Source organism: Cornus florida, unplaced genomic scaffold (genome assembly GCF_030987335.1).
Source record: "Cornus florida cultivar Cherokee Brave unplaced genomic scaffold, ASM3098733v1 CherokeeBrave_3.0.0_Hap2_Chr08, whole genome shotgun sequence".
NCBI classification, from domain to species: Eukaryota; Viridiplantae; Streptophyta; class Magnoliopsida; order Cornales; family Cornaceae; genus Cornus; species Cornus florida.
The window spans coordinates 32,419,479-32,441,024 of NW_026775578.1; the positions used below are offsets into that span (position 1 = coordinate 32,419,479).

General features: G+C 32.6%; 2 protein-coding genes across 2 annotated transcripts; one reads left to right on the top strand and one right to left on the bottom strand.

Annotated features, from left to right (window-relative positions):
* Positions 1-4,085: 4,085 nt before the first annotated feature.
* LOC132271160 (diphosphomevalonate decarboxylase 2) lies at positions 4,086-10,961 on the bottom strand. The gene is made up of 10 exons (XM_059772453.1): positions 10,592-10,961; positions 10,086-10,284; positions 9,029-9,092; positions 8,647-8,710; positions 8,464-8,544; positions 6,865-6,951; positions 6,461-6,618; positions 6,300-6,348; positions 4,744-4,868; positions 4,086-4,566 (listed from the first exon to the last, which is right to left on the bottom strand). The coding sequence occupies exons 1-10, from the start codon at positions 10,805-10,807 to the stop codon at positions 4,344-4,346; spliced, it is 1,266 nt and encodes a 421-aa protein (XP_059628436.1). The 5' UTR covers positions 10,808-10,961; the 3' UTR covers positions 4,086-4,343.
* A 6,960-nt stretch (positions 10,962-17,921) lies between these two features.
* LOC132271162 (protein trichome birefringence-like 36) lies at positions 17,922-20,870 on the top strand. The gene is made up of 5 exons (XM_059772454.1): positions 17,922-18,362; positions 18,586-18,757; positions 19,032-19,213; positions 19,336-19,494; positions 20,340-20,870. Exons 1-5 carry the CDS (start codon positions 18,019-18,021, stop codon positions 20,635-20,637), a joined length of 1,155 nt encoding a protein of 384 aa, XP_059628437.1. The 5' UTR covers positions 17,922-18,018; the 3' UTR covers positions 20,638-20,870.
* The last annotated feature ends 676 nt before the right edge of the window (positions 20,871-21,546 follow it).

Here is a 21,546-nt window from a genome sequence, read left to right on the forward strand (position 1 = left end):
ATAAAATAAAATAATTGTAGAATTTTTTTTAGTTTATTTAAACGTTGAAAGCATGTCTATAAATGATATTAAAAAAAAAAAAAAAAAAAAAAATAGTTGAGGTTTTCACATGTCAAATATTTTTATGTATGTGTGTGTATAAATAGAGTATGCTACAACAAGGATTAACATAATAATAATTTTTTTAATTATATTTTGAATTAGTTAAAGCAAGAGATTTATTTGACTTCGAAAGGTTATAAGTAATTTAATTTACAAGCCACATTTAATAATCATAATGTAACCATATGTCTTTAATTTTTATATAAAAAATCTAACTATTGTATAATATAGAAAAGTCACTATTTATAACTATAATTTAGCCATGGTTTCCTTGGGCCCGTCTTTGATTCTCCATGCGCAGCCTCTGCATCTTTTCTTACGCTAGCAAATTTTATCAAAATCTACTTGACAAATATGATGACAAGCTTCATTACTAATTGTGGACCTTGAGATCCATCGTTTGGCACTATCTTAAGTGCTTTATCTCAATATGTTTTCATTATCATTGGCATCAAAATATGTAGTGGTTCTCAACCCTCGTACATGTCCGGTAAGAATGAAAGAAGAGGAGTGGAAAGAAAAACAAAAAGGAAGGAATAAATTTTTTTTGTTCGGTAGAGATAATATAAAAAAAAAAATGATAATAGGAAGGATGAGTCCTCCTTCACAAATTTTCATTCGCTCAAATATGAGCGGAAGATTTTTTTCGAAAATTATTTTTTTATTTTTTTTTTAAAATTAAAATATAAGCGGAAGATAGAAGAGAAGACAAGTGAGTCTATTATAGAAGTTTTAAATTACTACGGTAACCTTTCATAAATATTTAATAAATCCATAAATAAAGTAAGGAGTGAGTTTAACAGTAAAAATAACTTAAAAATTTATCTTTCCATTTATCAGATCAAATTAAATTGTTAATTTTTTTCATTCTCTTAGGCTGTGTTTGGTGTGCAAGAATGGAATGAAATACAACTTGGAATGGAATGAGAATAAGAATGGAATGGAATGAGTATTACCATTCTAACGTTTGGTGTGACACGGTGAATCGTTATGGAATGGAATGATTATTACCATTCTATTGTTTGGTTGACTATCATTAAATTTGGAATTGAATGATTTTTCTCAAAAATGCCCTTTTCATTGGCTTACATTACTTTGTAATTCTAACGATGAATTATTGAATATTATAAGATGCCCAGTATTGCCATTGAAAAAAATAAAGAAAAATCTTAAAATAAAAAAATTATTATTTTTAATGAATTATTAATCTTAATAAATAACTGCAAAAGGAAAAATATCTAAATATTATTTTTAATGAGATATTAATCTTAAAAAATCCACCACTAAAGCACTGAAGTCATAGGCCAATAGGTATTTTGCTAGATTTTCCATTCATTTTTTTTTTTTTTTTTTTGTAGATTTCTTGAAAATTCTAGTTTTGATAAAATTCGAAAGCAAGGTTCTCCAATCATCTAACGATGAACTTGACAAGGGTCAAAAAGTCAAATAAGTCCACTTTTGGCTCGAGATGATTATTAATTTTTATTTTATGTGATTATTAATTTTTATTTTATATAATCATTGCTTCATACGTAAATATTAGAAGAAAGAAAGATGGAGAAATCACACAAACGTTTCGACACAACGATAGAAGAAAATAAATAAATAAATAAATAAAAGATAAATATATTAATACATGTAATTTGGTTGGAGGTCCTGCAACTTTTTATCAATGGCAGTTCGGGATATATTCAGAAGAGAGGGAAGATGAAAGAGTACACCTTTACCACGTCTAATAAAGAATCTTGACAAATGTGAAAAATAGAATGGGAAAGATTTTGTTTTATTAGAATGTGATGAAGGGCTTATTGGAAATATTACAAAAAACTTTAATCTTACTATGGAATGGAATGGCCATTCCATAGGTTTAGTAATGCAATGAATTCTCATTCCCTGTAATGGATTTTCATTCCATTCCATTCCATTCCTGGACACAAAACAAATGAATGGTTGGAATGGGCATTCCATTCCATTCCATTTCTGCACACCAAACGTAACATTACATCCAACCGAACAAAAATAGAAAACGCTAAATCTCCCTAGGGATGTCTCAGGCATCCTTTCTTATCTCCCTTCTATTCAATTTTTTTTCCTTCCTACGGAGCATAAAGGATATATAAAAATCAATTTTTGAAAACATTAAAGAAATACCCTATTTAAATTGATACTACAAAATAATTTTGATGGGTTTGCAAAAGGAGCGAAAACAGTCAACAAAAAGCAAAGGAGTTATGACAGTCTGGGCCACAGGGAGTCCCTGAATAGGTCCCACTGTGGACTTGGACTTGGACTTGGACTTGGGAGTGTGTTTTTATAATTGGGCGTAAAAATATCCAGTTTATTGGGTTGGGTGTGGACAAAATTTGAAGTTGGGGACTTTGATATGGTGGATAGTCAAAATTTTGATCATGTAACTCTTGACCAAATTGGTTCCTATTTCTCTCCACTTCGTTAACCTTAGCACACAAACAATTTTCAATCCAAAAAATATTATCATTTTGTATCAATAATTTTCTTTGCTTCCTACCATGATGGATTTGTTATGTATTTCTTTGGTTGTTCGTGTTTTAAGTAAGTCGTGAGACTGTGAGAATTAGAATCATTGTTCCTTTAGGTTGTGGGAGAGGAGAGAGAATAGAAAAAAAAAAAAAAAAAAAAGAACAAAATTCTATTGGATAGAAAAATAAAATGGCATTTTCAAAATGTAATTATACAAATGAATGGTTTATTATTAAAATATTCTAACATAATTCAATATTACCATAAAAAATTAAAAATTATGGGAATGCAATCTACCAGCACCCTAAAAGCCTAATTAACACTCTTGTGCTGTTAGTTACTTTCAAAGGTTCAACACTCTTGTGCTGTTAGTTACTTTGAAAGGTTATATGGGATAGGTAAGGAAAATCTGAGTTTTGTCAGATTAAAGAAGTGTAATTAGATATTGAATTATTAGCCATGAAAGCTTACTTTACTATTACACACTCGGCAGTTTTATTCCACCAATGTTACAGATTAAACTCCAACTTATATATAGACACTATTCTCTCTGTTGAATGGCTAGAATGTATTATCATCAATGGCTAAGATCTTATGCTAAATAAATTCTATCCAACTCCCTAATCTTTTAGAACTCTCCGCACTTTACAAATCTCTCTTCCTGTTCTCTCAACAGTCAACACTAGCTTATTTTTACATAAATGTGGAATATTTCTACTATACACAAATTTTACATAACTCTCTAATTCTTTTCAAAATCTTAAACAGTACAAATTTGTACAAGCCTCTTAACATTCTAAAAATCTTTCAACTCTCAACAATTCACAATTTTTTATATAATGTTGCATTTGGGAGCACCTAAACGGCACCTTAGATTTGAAGTAAAAAAAAAAAAAATAGTACAAAGTTTGAACTAAATTTTCTTCAATTCCAAATTCAAGTCGTCAATTCAATACTTCCAAATATAACAAATATAAAAGACTTTAGGACTCTCCTCTTCTCTTACCATACGTGTCCCGCAAATAGAGCATGACAATAAGGCATGAAAAAGTTATGTGTGCTTTGAGCAAAAGTTTTTGAGTTGAACAAGAAAAGCAATATCCATATGCTTGAATCAAAAGCATACGGAAGAACGTCAATTTGAATAACTGGGCAGTTGGTTCACCTCCATAATTCAAGAACACAACAAATACACCGAATATAAGCATGTATAGGATTGACATATACACACACTATACACACATACATATTATGTATTGATACCATGCGTTTTGGTACAGTTGCTCCTACCAATTTTTTACTTGAATGTGGTTGTGGATGGTGTATGCGTCTTAGATTCTCCATATGCAGACTCTGCTTCATTGCTCATTGTGAACCCCGAGATCTTGGCTTTACCTTCCGGTGATTTATCTCATTATGTATTCACTATCATTGGGACCCAAGTTGAACAACAAAAACCAAACAGATTGACAGTTCATCCGGAATAATCCCAAAAAAAACACTGAATGGGAAATTGATTGATTGATGAGCAATTTATTCATTACTATGTAGAAGATAACGAGTACATAAACATTAGAAGATTGAGGAATGTTTAAATTACAACATAAAAGGAAGAACTGCAAATTTGCAATTTCACAGTTCCATCCGGTGCAATGTAAAAACTAACTGATTGCAAATACTCCACGCTAACAATTTTGAGTCAGCCTGAGAAGAGACACCAAACGAAGCAAAATATACCCTCTTTACTTGGGAAGCCCAGTTTCAGGATTCAGAAGAGCATGACTTTCGTCACACAGCACAACGGGACCTCTCCCAGGCTTTGTGCAAATAAAGTAACTAACATCTCCCTTGGTTCTCTGGGCTGGGATATTATTCTTAATTTCTGGAGGTGGGGGCAAAGCTTCGACATCCTTCATTTCCTGAATCCCAGCATCTTGAAGTATCGACTTATCACCGATAACATAACTGAAGGGAAAAGAAGAGAAAGCAAAGAAATATCAGATAATTCATCCGCGGGCATGCCATGGAATTATAGAAACATCTTCGACTTTGCATTTAACTCTGTTTATACATGTCTTCTGCCAATTAAGAAAACCAAGTAATATGATAAGTTTAATATCTGAATTTATCAAAACACAATACCTGTTCAGTTCAGTATCGGAAGGTGGAGGGAATTGAAAAAGCAGCCTTTGAATCAATTGGGAAGCAACCTCTCTATTTCGTGCAATTAGAACTGCATTTGGCCCCGCATCAAAAGTATATGCCACCTGTCAAAATTCTTAAATATTTTTATCTTTTTCGAATAACCAGCAAAAGCCAACCAGAGATGCCACTACAGGTGTATATTAAGGCTGCAGGGGTTTAGGCTGTAAGAACTTAAATGATTGGGCTGCAAGGGTTCAGGCTGTGTAATATTATGTCATTAATGGCAAACTCAGTAAATAGTAACAAAACAGCTAGGTATTCAATGACATGTCAATCAGAGCCCAGGTAGCTTGATAATTCAACATTTTTTTTCATTTTCCATCATATGAGTTCCATGCTTTTGGAACAGCTATGGCATTAATAACTTAATATGGCATGGTGATGCACAAGACCCAAATGTAAGAAACAGCTCCGACCTAGGAGAATTTCATTTATGCAAGTGAGTTGCTTTGAAAAGGTATGAAATCACCACAAACAATTTAACCAGGAAAAAATAAAAAATAAAAATATATATCACCAGACAATAATTCATTGCGTAAGAGTTAAGACTAACTCTAATAGTAGGAATCTCCTCACTGAATGACAAGAAAAATCAAGCTCTAATTGTTTAAAATGCTTGTAACGAGAGTGAATACAATTATAATACCAAATTAACTTATTGAAGGAGAAAGAAAGATTAAAAAATTAAAAACCAGTTACACATTGGAGCTAAGCTGTCTTGAGGGTTCAATATCCTTTTTAGGAGGCTTTAAAGACGACAAAAAACAATGAGCATTGTCTTTTTACCAAGATGGTGAAGTTGGCTTTGACTTGCAAGATTCACCGCAACTGAATAATGCTTTTAGCATGGTGGGTGTTTTATGCAGAGAAATGGTGGGAATTAGTTTGTATTAAGCATCAAACCGTTATTAAATCATAATACTGTTTAAAATGTCAAAAGTACACGAACTATGAGCAAGTGATGTGCCAGAACTTTGCGGTCAATTCATAAAATATTACCATGTCTACTACATGATTTCCAGTCAATTCATATGCAGGGAAAATGGCTTTATGTTATTAGATGATCTTCTAATAGATGTCTAGGTGACTAAGTTAATGACAAGAAGAATTACAAGCGAGGTGCAAAAATTTTGCATCAAAAATGACTGTGTACAAAATAAAAGATAGACCTATTCACCTCATACTATCAGGTGTTAAATATGCAGCAAAAAGGGCTTTATTCTTAATCTATCTTCTGATAGGTATTTAAGTAATTTCCAGAATCTCATTCTAGTAGAGAAAATTTCCTCTTCAATAAATGGCACCATAGTAGATAGGTGATACAGCTGATTTTTCACATCTGAATTACTGAAAATGACATTTTAAATATCCAATCTTGTAACATCCATTTCTAAATTCTTCTTTCATAAGGAATGCACATTAGTAATGTAATTCATCTTCTGCAATCAGAAGAGTAAGCAAAATTCCTGAATAAGATTGCAGAGAAGACAAACCTGAGGTGTTCCCTCAGAACGATTCCATTTCTCAACGCAGCTAATTATCCTGCATAGAAACTACATTTTTAAGGACACTGCTGGAAAAATACATAGAAATGACACAGAGCCGCCAATAGTTTAAGTTCAAGATCAGAATATAGAAAGAAAATAGAACTTACCTGTGGGATGTGTCATTCATATAGAATATTGGGGGACTTGTATCCAGGCAGACTGCATGGAACTGATTACTGTCAGCACAAGACAAACGTGCAAAAGCTGGGAAATCACGATTTTTTATGGCTTCTTCCATTTGAACAATGCGCTTTGGTACTACTTCCTGAGACATTTCAAAAGAACAAGAAGAAAATATACAATAGGTGGATCAATTTCTGATGCTCAGATAAATTTATAACTGAAGAAAAAATTCTAAGGAGAAGAGCCTGAGGCTGTGAAAAGTTTAATGCACTATTTTACCAATAACGTAATCAAAGTCAGGCTATTGCTCAGACATTCATATAAGTAAAGCCACAGTATCTTTTACTGAGAGAAACTATTAAAGTGATATAGAGAAGACAAGAAGTACCTTTGCTCTATGCTCTATAAGCCTGCTTGTTTCAACAGTCTCACGCATTCCTGAGGTGCTACTTGTTTCCTTCTGACGTGAACTTACCTGAAATAACAAGCAACATTGGAATTGCAAAATAAAAGGGGTGAAGGAGAAAGCATATCACATACTCATTTGGGGTCCAACATCAGTCATCAAATTTCCCTTCAAAGGAATGAAGTTTGATAATTTTACATTATAAAAAATAATAATCCGATATAGCACAACAACATATAATTCGTGTACCACAATCTCATTCTAGCAAGAAATTACTAGCCACCAAAAAACAAAATTATATCCTAAATACACAAATTTTTATTTAATCAGAACTCTACATATGATATGACATGATTTAAAAGATTTGCAGCGTTTTAGAGGTTAACTGACAAGCTCTTAACCAAAGTGTGTGTAGATCAACTAAGATCCATCGGTCACAACTCCACAAATGCAATAACCAGATTTTAACTCGAAGGAGCCACAACTAACCAGAATTATTACATAAAAGTAAAAAAAATTAAAATATATAAGATAAAAGGAGAGCAAGAGAGTGTGCCCGCGGGGGGGGGGGGGGGGGGGTGGAAATATTTTTCTTCCAGCAGAATATTATATAAATCGCAATCACAAAAATAACCAGAACCAAACTTAAACAGCACATAGAAAACCTAGATTCCATGTTAATATTAGGTTGCATTCAAATAAATAGTTTTGCAATGAATGGATCTACATTGGATTGGTGGAAGATTATAGCTAGGGCTTGGATTTCAACAAGCTCCATTGATGGATTTGAGAGCCCTATATTAGTGAATTTCAAATAACAAGGCAAAGGAAGTCCGTCACACAGAATTCTAGTTCCACACATTGTGGTTGATGTTTTTCCTTATCTCCTCTATTCTATCCTCTCCCTTGACTCTTCCAAATCCAACTCCAATTGCAAATCACACTGCATAGCGCCTATTGCAAATTTGAAACCCAAATCCCTTCATTTCAGTTCAACAAATCAAACTGCAACCTTATTGGGAGGCAGACATGTATATGTTGGGGGATGATTTGGTGTGTATGTGGTGTGTGGGTGAGGGTGGTTGGGAAGGGGGCGTGCGTGTCTGTGGGAGGGGGTGCAGTTGGTGGAGCTCCTGTGTTGTGCAAAAGCTGCTAGTGCAAGGATGCACAAAATGACTTAAGTCAAATTTTCATCTTTTACCATAAATTATTTTACTCGAAAAATGTTTTCCTACTTTTGAATGCTAACCAAACACGAGAAAATGAAAAAACCATTATGGAAACATTTTCGTCGATAGAAATGCAGCCATAATAGAAAAATACTGAAAGGAAGCAAGGAATTGTTTTAGATCCCTCCCTATTACAAATTTCTAGAAGCAGCAGTTCTCACCACACAAAAAGATACAATGCAAACAAGCAAGCAATGCAAGCAACCTAGAGATAGGATCCAGTGCCAAATATTACTCGATTGGGATCGAGTCTAGACAGGGGCTTGCACCCCAGTCTCACACATTTCCACCACTCCAAAGCAGCACAATGGTTTCCAAACAAGAGAACATCACTTGAAAGTAAAGTACATACCACAGCAATCACAATAACAAGCTCATCCCAGTGCTTCTCATCTGCAAGTTGAACAGCAATGCTGTCACTTCCTTTGTCATCCTTGACACAATAAGGAGTAACGAGTTAGAGTAATAGTTCAAAAACATAACCTACTTTTTGGACAGAAGCCGCCAAAGATATAATATTATAAATCGAACTTACTTTTCCCATTATCCACTTCACAAAACCACCATATAAACTGCGACAAGCACTTCCTGAACCTTGCCTGTATATGAATAAACAATATTTATGACATGTCACCGCTATTATTTAATTGCATTCTTGAATTTCGGATATAAAAAGAAACGATAGGAATGGAAGAAAACCAAACAAACATGGGCAGCGTGAGAAAGAAATTACAAGACAAAATACAGATTACAGGATACTAGGACATGAAACTTATTATAAACAACGGTTAAAATAGAAATTATAAAATCAGCTCCAAGCTCAGAAATGCCAGCACAAATGCATGCACTGACAAGACACATTATGCCCAAACAACTAGAACCCATAAACTAAAAGATACGCCAAATTTAAGAAGTACCTTGCTATAGCTGAAAGTTTCCCCTGATCTTCTTTCACATTCATTAGCTTTGCGAGGGCAAAAACTGATAATGAAAAAAACAGTAGTCATACTTATGCAGAATAGTTTATGATTTACTGCACCATTAGATATAACAAGCATGAGCTGCAAATATGAAGACTAAAACAAATAGGTAGTTTTTAGCATAGAAATAACAAATCCACAGATTATTATAAATGTATAATTACTTCCAATATACTCATAAGAATACACAAAATTCCTTTATATAAGCTAGGAAATTCATATCAAGCTCTTAAATAGGTTCACAGTTTACTTTGCTATCTAGTCATAAACTGCCTAACAAAGTTCAACATTAATGGTAACATGCAACAAAGACACGTTTGATGAGATGTTCTAGGCATCAACAAAAATTTATATCCCTAAAAATTAGAAGCAACTAATGCTTGGTAATATAATGTCATTTTGCCATGCAAAAGATTTTTTTTATTCCTTGGGAAATTGCAGATCAATGTTGAGTCTTATGCTGAAAGATGTCTGGTTTGGCTACTCCATAAAATTAAGGGGGAAAAAACAAAGACCTTAAAAAGCATCTGCCATAGACTAATGAGGCACTGGAAACAACATATACAACATTTTAAATAGAAGATTTCTGAATTCGCTTGCCCTTTCTCTCCACACTACAAGTAAGACCAACTCTTATTTCTATCAGTACTTTTTTTTATATCAGTAATTCTATCAGTACTTCTTGCTCTCCACATATTGTACTGGTGTGAAACACTGGCTACTTCTTAACATATTCAGCTGATTATTCATGTTTGGAAGTTGCAAAGTAGATTAAGGAACCACTGAAAACAGCAGGGTCAAATTTCATGTTGTCAAGTGATTTTTGTAGCATTTTCCCCCCTTTTGCGGGGAAGTTATTCCCTAAAGAAAGGAATAAAGAACTTCAAACAATTTCATTAATTGACAAAATTATTCTCTCCTATACTCCTACCCTTATTAATAATTGGAGAGTCAACTATATGACAAGTAAAAAGAAAAGAAAGGGCTTTGTTACCAAGGCAAGCAAAACCGGCAGCCGAGGAAGCCAAACCAGCAGCAGTAGGGAAATTGTTGTAAGAAGCAATGTGGAGATGCAATTTCTCCCAATCCTTCTTTGTGATCTTGACACCCTTTTTCTCATCCTCAACATCACAAGCACGAGACCGAATTTCCCTCAAACAATTCTGGTATCTACCTCCAGAAAGGGATATCTCCTGCAATCACCATCAAAAAAATGTCATGAAACAATACCAACGCCATACCTCTCTTTGGCTAAGCAGAAAATTCATGAAAATGATATTTATTACAGTAATGGGTTTTATCAAGAAAGCCTGAACATCTCTTTGCATCATGTGAAGTGAGCTTATCACTTCAGACACAATAAATCATAAAATCCGATTTCCTTTCATTTTCTTCTTTATTCCCGAACAATTTCCTCAGAAACCAAACAGGACATATAGCCTCATAGATTCAGATGCACACAAGTAATCTAATAGAGACAGTGAAATTGCAATTTCATACCTTGCCATTGAGCCACATGCGATCTTGGTCAAAGGTAGGACTCACAGCAACGGTGGTGGTGGTGCAGAGATGTTTGGGATCGAGAGTGACACTGATGCTGTCATTGATGGGCAAAATTAGGGTTTCGTCCCTCTTGCCCCAATACTTGATCACAGCGATGTTGGTTGGTGTCTGTGCGGTGACCATCAACACCCATTTCTGCGATTCCTCAGCCATTTCAATAACAACACACCAGAGTTTGAATGAAATCAACTATATGAATCACTCTCTCAATCAAATATATATCTCTATATATATACAGATACGTTGAGAGAGAATCGAAAGCTAAAAAGAGCTTTCACAGAGACGATGGAAGTAGTAGATCCTGGGTGTCGTTCATATTCATATACACACTCATGGAGTTGAAATTTTTGGTTGATTCTTAGAAGGGACCCACCGTTGGTGTGACTGTGACAACTTGACTAGATGCGAGTATTCAACTGTAAATATATCTGAAGGGTAGAAGAGGGGAAAAAAGGGGTAGAAGAGGAATTTTAGGTTTGTTTCACCATCCTTATAGTAATATTTCAATAAACAATTAAGTGAAAAAAGACTATATATATATATATATATATATATATATTGGAGATGCTCTAAGAAATATTGGAGTGGTTTTCATAAAATATATTGTCTTTTTTCACTTAATTGTTTATTGAAATATATATTTGTAAATCTGACGTGTCACTATAAATTTATACAAAAATTTTGCACTAATTATTTTTAACTCCCTTTATTATTTTATACATTTGTGTACGAATATATTTGTCAATAACAATCAATTACTGTGATATTAAGACCCTACATAATTTTTACAAACATATTTAACAAAGGGTTGATTCGTTAATAGAATGAAAAAGAGAGAAGCGAGAAAAAAAATACTAATATAAATGTATAATAAGGTTGTGTAAAATACACAATAATTTTATCTAGAATAGTGACCCAATCCATATAATTCCTCAAAAAATGAAGGTTGGTGGGAATGTTTAAGAAATTCGTGGTTTGCTTTTACTGTAATACCCTTCTGCTTTTGCAGCATATTCTCTTGGGATTTAGGGAATTGTCCATTGAGGACCTTTAGGCCAATGTTGACTCTCAAGAAAGATAGGCGGGGCGTGGAAAATAATGATATTAATTAATTAATTATATTATTGAATATGCTGGTTTTTGGATGGAACCAATATAGTGGCAAGTGGGCTACCAATAATTAATTACTAAATTTCATATTACTAAAAGTCCAAAATCAAGTACAATAGGTTTTTTTATATTGATCATATCGAAAAATGTATCAATAAACAAAATTAATCACCTTGGTATAAAATAATTTGTGAAAAATACCTCCAAGTCCAAAGTAATCAATTTTTGTTATATCCACTGATATGTTTGTATATTATTCACGAAATTTTATAATCTTTTCAAAAAGAAAAAAAAAATGACATATGGTAATGCATCCATCACTATTTTCATATATTTTAAGGTATTGATAAATATATTTTCTACATATATTTATCATCACAATTTTCATATATCTTTCCTCTAATTTAGGTGAAATCTTGTGTACTGAATTTTAAGTATTGAAATTTTAAGTATTGAATATATATATTTGAAAACCGTTTGATAATGTTTTAATTTTAAGTATTGAATTCATTAAGATTGTTTATTATATACAAAAGCTGAAGTTTGGAGTTTGAAAGTTGTACAGATTACATTTTTGCCCTCAATATATGGTACTCATAACAATTTTATATTTATAATATAAAAACATCAATTCACCCAATGAAATATTTCAATTTAACAATGAATAATGTCAAATAATAAAAATAAATAAATAAATAAAATTCTTATCTAGAAATAAAATTATATTATATAAATAATTGATGAAAATTTAAAATATATGAATTTTGGATTACATAACATTTATGTAGGATATCGAAAAAGGTGCTACAAAGATTAAAGAAAGTAAAATTTAAAATATATGTGTTTTAGATTATATAATATTTGTTAAATTGTTATGTAGGATATCGAAAAAGGTGTTACAATGATTAAATAAAGTAAAATTTTAAATATATTGATTTTTTGTTACATAATATTTATGTATGGTATTGAAAATGTTGTTACTAAAAAAGTACCTGAAAAAAAATTCTTAACCAGGAATATAATTCTATTATATAAATAAGTGATAAAAAATTTAAAATATATGAGCTTTGGATTATATAATATTTATGTATAGTATCCAAAAGGATGTTAAAAATATTACAGAAAGTAGGTGAAAAAGAGTTCTTATCTATAAATAGAATTCTATTATATAAATACTGGTATTAAATCAATTTGAATAGGTAACCAAAGAGACGTGTTTATAATATAATACGTAGAATTATTATTATTATTATTATTATTGGGAATTTGGTAAAATTATATATTTTTTTAAAGAATTTGTTCTATAATGTAAAAGTGAAAAAAATAAAAATAAAAAAAAGTAACAACCAACTAAATATATATAGAAGAGTTTTTTTAACAAGAGAACTAACTCTATTTCCATATGAAGAGAGATCGCAAAGAGAATTTTAAAGAAATTGCAAAGAGAAGTTTAGAAGAGAGAGGGTGATTATTTGAGGGTAGAGTAATCATTAAAAAAATAGTTTTAAAACTTAATCACTTACCATCTTCTGTGATAAGCAATAAGCAACCCTCTACTCGCTTAAAACTACCATATTAAGCGGTATCCTAAAATTATACCAAAGCTGAAGTAGGAAATTGAGTAGGAAATCAAACACCTCATTTATATATATATATATATATATATATATATATATATTTCCTCTAATTAAGTGTACTTAGATGTAAAATTTTTATTCATTTAACTAAAAATTTAAGTTATTGGGTAGTGTTGTATACCCATCTATTTATACTCATCCAGATTCGATGTGAGACAAGTCTTCCCTTGTAACATTCTCTCCAAATCCAAACTCGCAACACCCTCGTTGCGGTAGGGCCACCCCCTACTTGGATAGCATACCTGGACGCTTTTCGAACTAAACGGTTGGCGTGACACCGAATTAAGGACTGGATCCCTTATTTATACCCACGTAACTTTCCATCCAGATTCGATGTGGGATAAGTCTTGCCTTGTAAGATTATTTACCCACCCGAACTCGCAACACCCTCGTTACGATTGGGCCACCCTGCCTACTCGGGTAGTACACCCGGACGTCTTCCGGACTTGGCATTTGGCTCAAGAATTGGGTTTGACTCCGATATCAACTGTAGCGAATGGACGTTTGTCTATTTGCTCAAAAAATTAAAATATTAGATAATATTATATACTTATTTATTTATACTCATGTCATTTTCTATCTGAATTTGATATAGGTCAAGTCTCCCCCTTGTAACAAGGGGCTTGTACCATTGTGAAATCCGGAGAAAGTCTGATGTGTGTATTCCTCACATGCAAAAGACTATTTTTTCGTTTTTCAAATTCAAACAACTTTATCATTGACTATTCATGGTACTAATAAATTTTGTATTTGAATATTTTCATTTAAGTACATCAATCTCAATGTCAAACTCAAAAAGGGAGTTGGTAGGGTGTTTCATTCATTTTTACGTGAATTTCTAAGCGTATGGTATAGTCAAAGCTCTTACACAGCCACCACAAATAATTTTAGTCACGAGTTGAAGTAATTGTTTTGATTCTTAATTTCTTTTATGTATGCAATTTTGATCATTTGGATTTTGATTATGTGCAATGTTTTGATGGACTCTTAATAATAATAGTAGGTCCATTTTTTCATTTCCATGTGAATGCAAGAACGGGACGGTTGGTGGGGCTGATTTGAATGTTGTCTACTTTTGTTTGCCGTGATAAAAGAACAAATTAATGCATCTGCTACACATGCCATGCATTAGCTAGTTTATGTGTGTGTGTGTGTGTCTATATATATATATATATATATAAAATTACATTTTGTGTGTGAGAGAGAGTGCACTAAGTGTGTTTGTCCACCTATTGTGCCCTCTTTATTATAATATTTTTCTAACAATAGGCATCTATTTTTTATTCACCCTAACCTTATATTAAGAAGTAGGAGGTGGAACCACTAGATTTAAGTTGGGATTAAAAAAATAAAACTCTTTTTATTTTTAAAATCGTGTATAAAGTATTTATTAAAATTAAAAATAAATAAATAATCTCTTAAAATAACAAAATTTATTAAGTTATCTCTAAATTCGTGATCGATCTGTTAAATGGGATATGAAATGTCAAATTTGACCTTAATATTTAATATTAAATTAAAAGTTATAATTATTATTTTTATATTATAAAAATAATATTGGGCTGAGAAATGGGTCATCTGTCGTTCGTAAGATAATAACACATCTAACATTAACTAATATTATTATAAAGGCATTTTTTTTAATTTTAAAATAATAATTTTAACTTTTAATTTAATATTAAATAATAAGGTCAAATTTTACATTTCACAACTCAACTAACGAGTCGGTCACAGGTTTGAAATAAGTTGATAGGTTTAATTAGTTCAGGAGTTTTTTTAATTATATTGAAAGTTTTATGCATGATTTTGAAAGTAGAGAGGGGTTTTATAATTACTTTGACTTATTTGTTTATAGTTTGAAGCACCCATCTTTTTTTTCTTTATATTTTGTCAACCTTAATTATGTTTTGGTGACATTTATGACACTTGATTCTTAAACGTTGCTATTTAATTCTTTTTTTATCTATAATAAAGTAACTCTTTCTTTTATTTTTTCTTGTCAAATTAAAAAAAAAAAAAAAAAAAAAACTTCTACAAAATTCAAGTTCAATCAAATATAATTTCATGCACAATCAAAACCACGGGCCATTTTAATTGTGAGCCAATATTGTTACATTGCAAGGGAAAACTCAAGTACTAAAACATCAAACACTAAAACATTAATAGAAACTAATTTGTCAATTTAAATATATATTCTCAATGCAACTTTAAATATCACACTGATATTTTTTTGTTTTTTCAATCACACTATGATTCTCTTGTAGTCAAAAGTTGGGGATTATTACATGTGACTCTACGAGGAGAAACAATTCAAGGGAATCCGCTGCATACACACACATAAATATAAATAAATAAATAAATAAATATATATATATATATATATATATATATTGCGGCCAAACATATTTGGAGTACACATTTTTGGACTGTGGGTCTTTACCAACCGCACATGGGTCCCACTCAACAAGTCTCATCCAAAGTCAGATTCACCAAGTCAAATGAGAAGCCTATTTACCATTTCTTGGGTCAAAAATCAACAGCCTACCCATTCCAATATTAGCTTTGTTTATTTTATTTTGATCATTAGTCTAATTTCTACGTCGAATAAAGAATTAATAGTCTTGAAAACCAAAAAATGTAATAATAAAAAGTTTTTATTTTTTTCTTAAACATTGCGTTAGAGTTTATATAAATGAAGTGTTCCCTATAATTATCGTGTGCACATGTACTAAAAGAGATATGAGTCAACAATGTCATACTCAAGACTAAGATTTTACCTTCTCTGATACTCATATTAAAAAAAAAAAAAATACTCATATTAATTTAATTTAAACTATTAAAAAGTGTTTAATTTTAGTTATTTATAATTATTTTTTAACAATTATTATATATTAATTTATAGAAGAACCGAGGTACTTTTATAGTTTGCTTTTTCTTTCCTATTTTCCCTCTAACTCTCTTCCTTCTGTCTTACCAAACCAAACATAAAAATTATTACCTAATGATATTTCCTCATTTTCTAAAGTAAAAGGTCGAACATTAGTCCCTACAAAAACAAAATGAGTGTGTGTGAGTTTATTGTTAAGATAATAATAATAATAATAAATAATTAATAATAGGAAACTATACACAAAATAAGAAAAGAGGAAACCAAAAGATCCAAAACCACTGTAAATTTGGGCATGGAAAATGAATGTGACTGAGGTAAAAGGCCAGAAGTGGACTACAGATGGACAAAAACAGAAGACTAATATCCAAATACATACACAATCTGGTCTGTTTATAATGTGTGGCAATTTTTGGTGTAAGCAAACCCCAGCCCAAACTGTTTGATTTCTTAAAATGACTCCACCTAGGTACAGGCCCATGTCTGGTAGGAGAAACGGTCCTCTTTGAGTACTTAAAGCAATCTGTGCATTAGTCCATGAAATTGGGGCTGCAACTCGGACGGGTTGGAGGCACAACTCGGGCCTAATCCTAACCCTACATATGAGATGTTTAATCCTAATCTAATCCAACACGAACTACTCAATCGATGTCCAACTCATCTTTGATTTTAAACTTGGGTTTGCATTTCGGGCTGAGATTTCAAGTTAAAAAGTTGAATTAATTTAGATTACCTATATGGCCAAATCCACATTGAAAATTTAACGTGCTATTGAGCTAATTTCAAATTAGAATACTCTAAAAAAAAATTAAAATCTTAATGTAAAAATTACAAACAAATTCTTAGAAAATTAATTCTCCAAAGTATAATCATGCAATAAAATAAGATTTAAATAAAGGAAGTTGAAAATAAAAAATGATCATAATTTGAGTATTATATATATTATATTTAAAATAAATATATATAAATAATATTAAAATTTGGGTTGGACTCGGGTTGATGGCAACTCAATTCGAAGTTGCTTAACCCTAATTAAGTTCCGCTTGATACTTTTCAATTCAGGACCCAAACATAAAAATAGGTACTGAGAAAATCAAGCTGGCTCAAGTTTTGAAAAAATTATTAGTTGGTTCTAATCCATCTGACACGTGGTAGACTGATCCAATGAAAGTGCTTGTGGGGATTTCTTTGTAATCCCGGGTTAGAACAGTATGGCAGTAACAAGTCATCCCATCACAACCGTCAATCTCGCTATAGTGATCACTACCATCAGTCCGGTTGACTATATTCTTAGACAAAGCATCATAGTAGTGGTGGGTCTAAAGTCCCCAGCATGCTTGCTTTCATTCTCCTGTCCATTATTACGATCATCTCTACCCTTTTTTACGTTAAAAATCACTGGCCTACACTCCCACATGTCACGGGGAACCTACTTTCACCTCTCTCTCTCTCTCTATATATATACACACACACACACACACACACACAAATAGTGTATGCACACACATTGTGGTCATGAGCACAGTAAAAGGAAAAGAAAGCATAGACATTATAGATATAGACATCTTAATTACAGTAAACAATGTCATCGAGTGAAAAGAGCATTTGCATGGGCCATGCCACCGCAAGTCATGCCGAAATGGAACACTCCTTTAGTCAACATAAACTAGCTCCTTCATTAGGACCTTTTGCAACCATCCTCTTTCTCTACCATGCACTAGTTGGCTTCAATGGCTAATCCCAAACCAAACTCATCCTGCTGGTTCTTCTTCTTCTTGTTCATCATCTCTTTGAGCTTCTTCCGTGGCAAGTCCTCGGAGGAGTTTGACCTCGACGACTTGTCATGGTTGGATGAGGAAGAGGATGAGGTGGTCATGGTCCAAAGCCGGCATGATCAGTCACAAAGGAGGTGTGACCTTTCGTCCGGAAAATGGATTTTCGATCAGTCATACCCTCTCTATGATTCGACTAATTGTCCATACCTTAGTTCCGCGGTGACTTGTCAGAAAAATGGAAGGCCAGACTCTGATTATGAGAAATGGAAGTGGAAGCCAAATGGTTGCTCAATGCCAAGGTACTCAAGTGAAAAAAATTTGTTATAACAAGTTTACGCCTTCTTCTTCTTCTTTTTCTTTTTCTAGCACAATACACGAGATTTCTGCCATTGCAGGATTTGGATAGGGTAAGATGTACGCAGTCTTATCTCCTAACAAGTGTAAAATGCTATAATATTTATGTTATGTACCATGCATTGTTATTGAAGTGATTTTTTTGCTTCGTTTTGGTGATATATTCAGGTTTAATGCATTGGGTTTTCTTGGGAAGATGAGAAAGAAGAGAATTATGCTAGTAGGTGATTCCATAATGAGGAATCAATGGGAGTCTCTTGTCTGCTTAGTCCAATCAGTTGTTCCTACTAGTAGAAAGACTCTGACCTACAATGGTCCTTCCATGGCCTTTCATGCCTTAGTAAGATACATAATTTGTTTTTATTTTTTCTGTATTTTTAGAAATATATATACATATGTCTAAACATTTTCTCTCCTTTTCCTTTCTTTTCTTTCCTATCTCTCCTTTTCCTTTCTTCTCTCTCATAGGTAAACCAAACATGAAAACTACTATCACCCCTTTCCTTTTCTTTTCCTTCCAATTCCATCAATTCAAACGAAGCCTTATAATGGGTGAGACTTAATTCTCTGTTAATATTTGATTAGCATAATTAATTTAAGTAAAATGTTGACAGGATTATGAGACATCAATAGAGTTTACATGGGCTCCATTTCTAGTGGAAGTGAAGAAAGGACTTGGAAACAAGAGAATTCTACATTTGGATTTGATAGAAGAGAATGCTAAGTATTGGAGAGGAGTTGATGTTCTTGTGTTTGATTCAGCTCATTGGTGGACTCACTCCGACAAATATAGATCGTAAGAGGAAATTTCACACAACCTTTCCTTTCTTTTCTCTTCCCTTTAATTAGTTGAAGATATTGTTGTTTGGAGTTCAATTTCATATGACTTTCATGCCAAACTAACACAAAGTCATACAGGTGGGACTTCATAATGGAGAGAAACAGTGTCTTGAGAAATTTGAACCCAATGGTTGCCTATGAGAAAGGACTAATAACATGGGCCAAATGGGTAGATTTACATCTAAACCCTCGCACAACCAGAGTCATTTTTCGCAGCATGTCACCAAGGCATAACAGGTATAACATTTATTATACATATGCACATAATTTTGATAGTTATGACATTTTGTGTACTTGTGTTTAATTAATTATATATGTACGCACCTTTGTATATTTGTGTATGTATGTGCTCATGCATTTATTTATTAAATGGAAAACTCAGTATGAATTCGCGAGACGCATTAACATGAATAACACATATAATAAGTATATTTATGCTGACATTACAACAGGCGACCGAGAGATAGGAGGGTGTGGGGTGGAGAACCCCACACACCCATCTCTTTATCGCAGGTCTAGGATTGTTCTACTCTCATTGACTATGGTTCCATATGTATTTATTTATTAAATGAAAGACTAATTGTCTTATGACTTTGCGACAACTACAACACACTCGCATAAATAACACAATAAGTATAATTCTGTTGACATTGCGATAGCGACAAAGAGATAGGAGTGTGTAGGGTGGTGGATCCTGCACAACCCCTCTCTCTGTCGTATGGCCGTAGGCATAGTATTGTTCTACTCTCATAACTATGAATTCCATATGCATTTATTTATTAAATGAAAAACTATTTTTTTTTCTTTTTTTTTTTTTTTTTTTTGACTTTGTGACAATCGATACACTCACATTAATAACAGAATTAGTATATTTTTGTTGACATGCAACAGAGAGCTAGAAGGGAGTGGGGTGGTGGGATCCCACACACATCCCTCTCTCTCTGTTGCATGCCGACAGGCCTAGCATTGTTCCACTCACATTGACTATACATCCCACCAATGTTCGAATGTGTAACATTACGCTGATTATGTATTTATGTTGTCTTAATTGGAGGTTCTGTTTTTTTGTTCATCTTCTGCAGAGAAAATGGTTGGAAATGCTACAACCAGAGGCAACCTCTAGAGTTTGCCAGTCATCCTCATGTTCCTCAGCAAATGCTAGTGTTGAAGGGGGTTTTAAGCAGGATGAGATTTCCAGTATACTTGCAAGATGTGACGACGATGTCGGCTCTTCGGAGAGATGGGCATCCTTCTGTGTATTCCAGAGCTGTGAGCCAAGAAGAGAAGCAGCACATAAGAGACTACACCTCTGATTGCAGCCATTGGTGCCTGCCTGGTGTACCTGATACCTGGAATGAGATGTTGAGTGCTTGGCTTTAAGTATGAACTGTGAAGGTATATTAATATATCTATAGGTAGGGTGAGTAGAATAAGTACTCTTCTCTATTAGATTATGTTATGGCTTTATCATATTAGAGTACTCTCTAGTGGTTAGTTGTGGAACTTTGTGTTTTGGGGTCTTCTTCAATGTCTCATATTGGTATGTATGGCTTGTGAATTTGCCTCTGCTATCAAAATTATAATGACCAAGTTGTTCTTTTTCTTTTCAGAAAGCATTCTTTATTTTTTTCTCATTGTTTTTAGGTTAAAGTGCAAAAAAGCCCATACTATATACAAAATGTGCAAAAAAAAAAAACAGTATGTACATATAAATCCCTAACTTTTAAAAATATGTACAATTTGCCCCCTAATATCTGTTGACTGTAACTTTTGACCAAATTTGTGTATAAAAACCCCAAAATACCCTTTTTATATCCTTAAAAAGTGAAATCAATGTTTTTTATTTTTATTTGTCTTGAGGGCATTTTAGATATTTCAATCTTCAAGTCAACAAAATGTTCTTATTTACTCAATTTGGAAAATGAAGAACATTTTTTTTTTTTTTTTTTAATAAAGCCAGAGGTATTTGCACATTCAATATATAACAGGTTTTTTGCATTTTACCCTCGTTTTTAAGACTCAAAGTAAAACTGTTATACTTTATAGTTAGCTGAATCAAATTTTCACTTGTATCAAGTTAAATGGGTTAGAGAGAAATAACTGATCTAACTCTATAAGGTTTTTGCCCCAATTTAAGGGTTTAATTGAGAGAAACAATGTCTTCATCCATAAAAGATCCCAAGTGACTGAGAAGGCAAGGGTTGCCAGTGTCAGAGTTGAACAATTCACAGTTTCACACTTAGCCTTGCTTTTTTCAGAAACCCTACCAAGACATGCACCTACTTATGA

Coding starts and splice junctions, on each gene's coding strand:
- LOC132271160 (XM_059772453.1), bottom strand. CDS start 10,807: ATGGCTGAGGAATCGCAGAAATGGGTGTTGATGGTCACCGCACAGACA. Junction 9,093..10,085: donor TGCCGGTTTTGCTTGCCTTG/GTAACAAAGCCC, acceptor TTTCATTATCAG/TTTTTGCCCTCGCAAAGCTA. Junction 4,567..4,743: donor TCCGATACTGAACTGAACAG/GTATTGTGTTTT, acceptor TTTTCCCTTCAG/TTATGTTATCGGTGATAAGT.
- LOC132271162 (XM_059772454.1), top strand. CDS start 18,019: ATGGCTAATCCCAAACCAAACTCATCCTGCTGGTTCTTCTTCTTCTTG. Junction 18,363..18,585: donor AATGGTTGCTCAATGCCAAG/GTACTCAAGTGA, acceptor TGATATATTCAG/GTTTAATGCATTGGGTTTTC. Junction 18,758..19,031: donor CCATGGCCTTTCATGCCTTA/GTAAGATACATA, acceptor AAATGTTGACAG/GATTATGAGACATCAATAGA.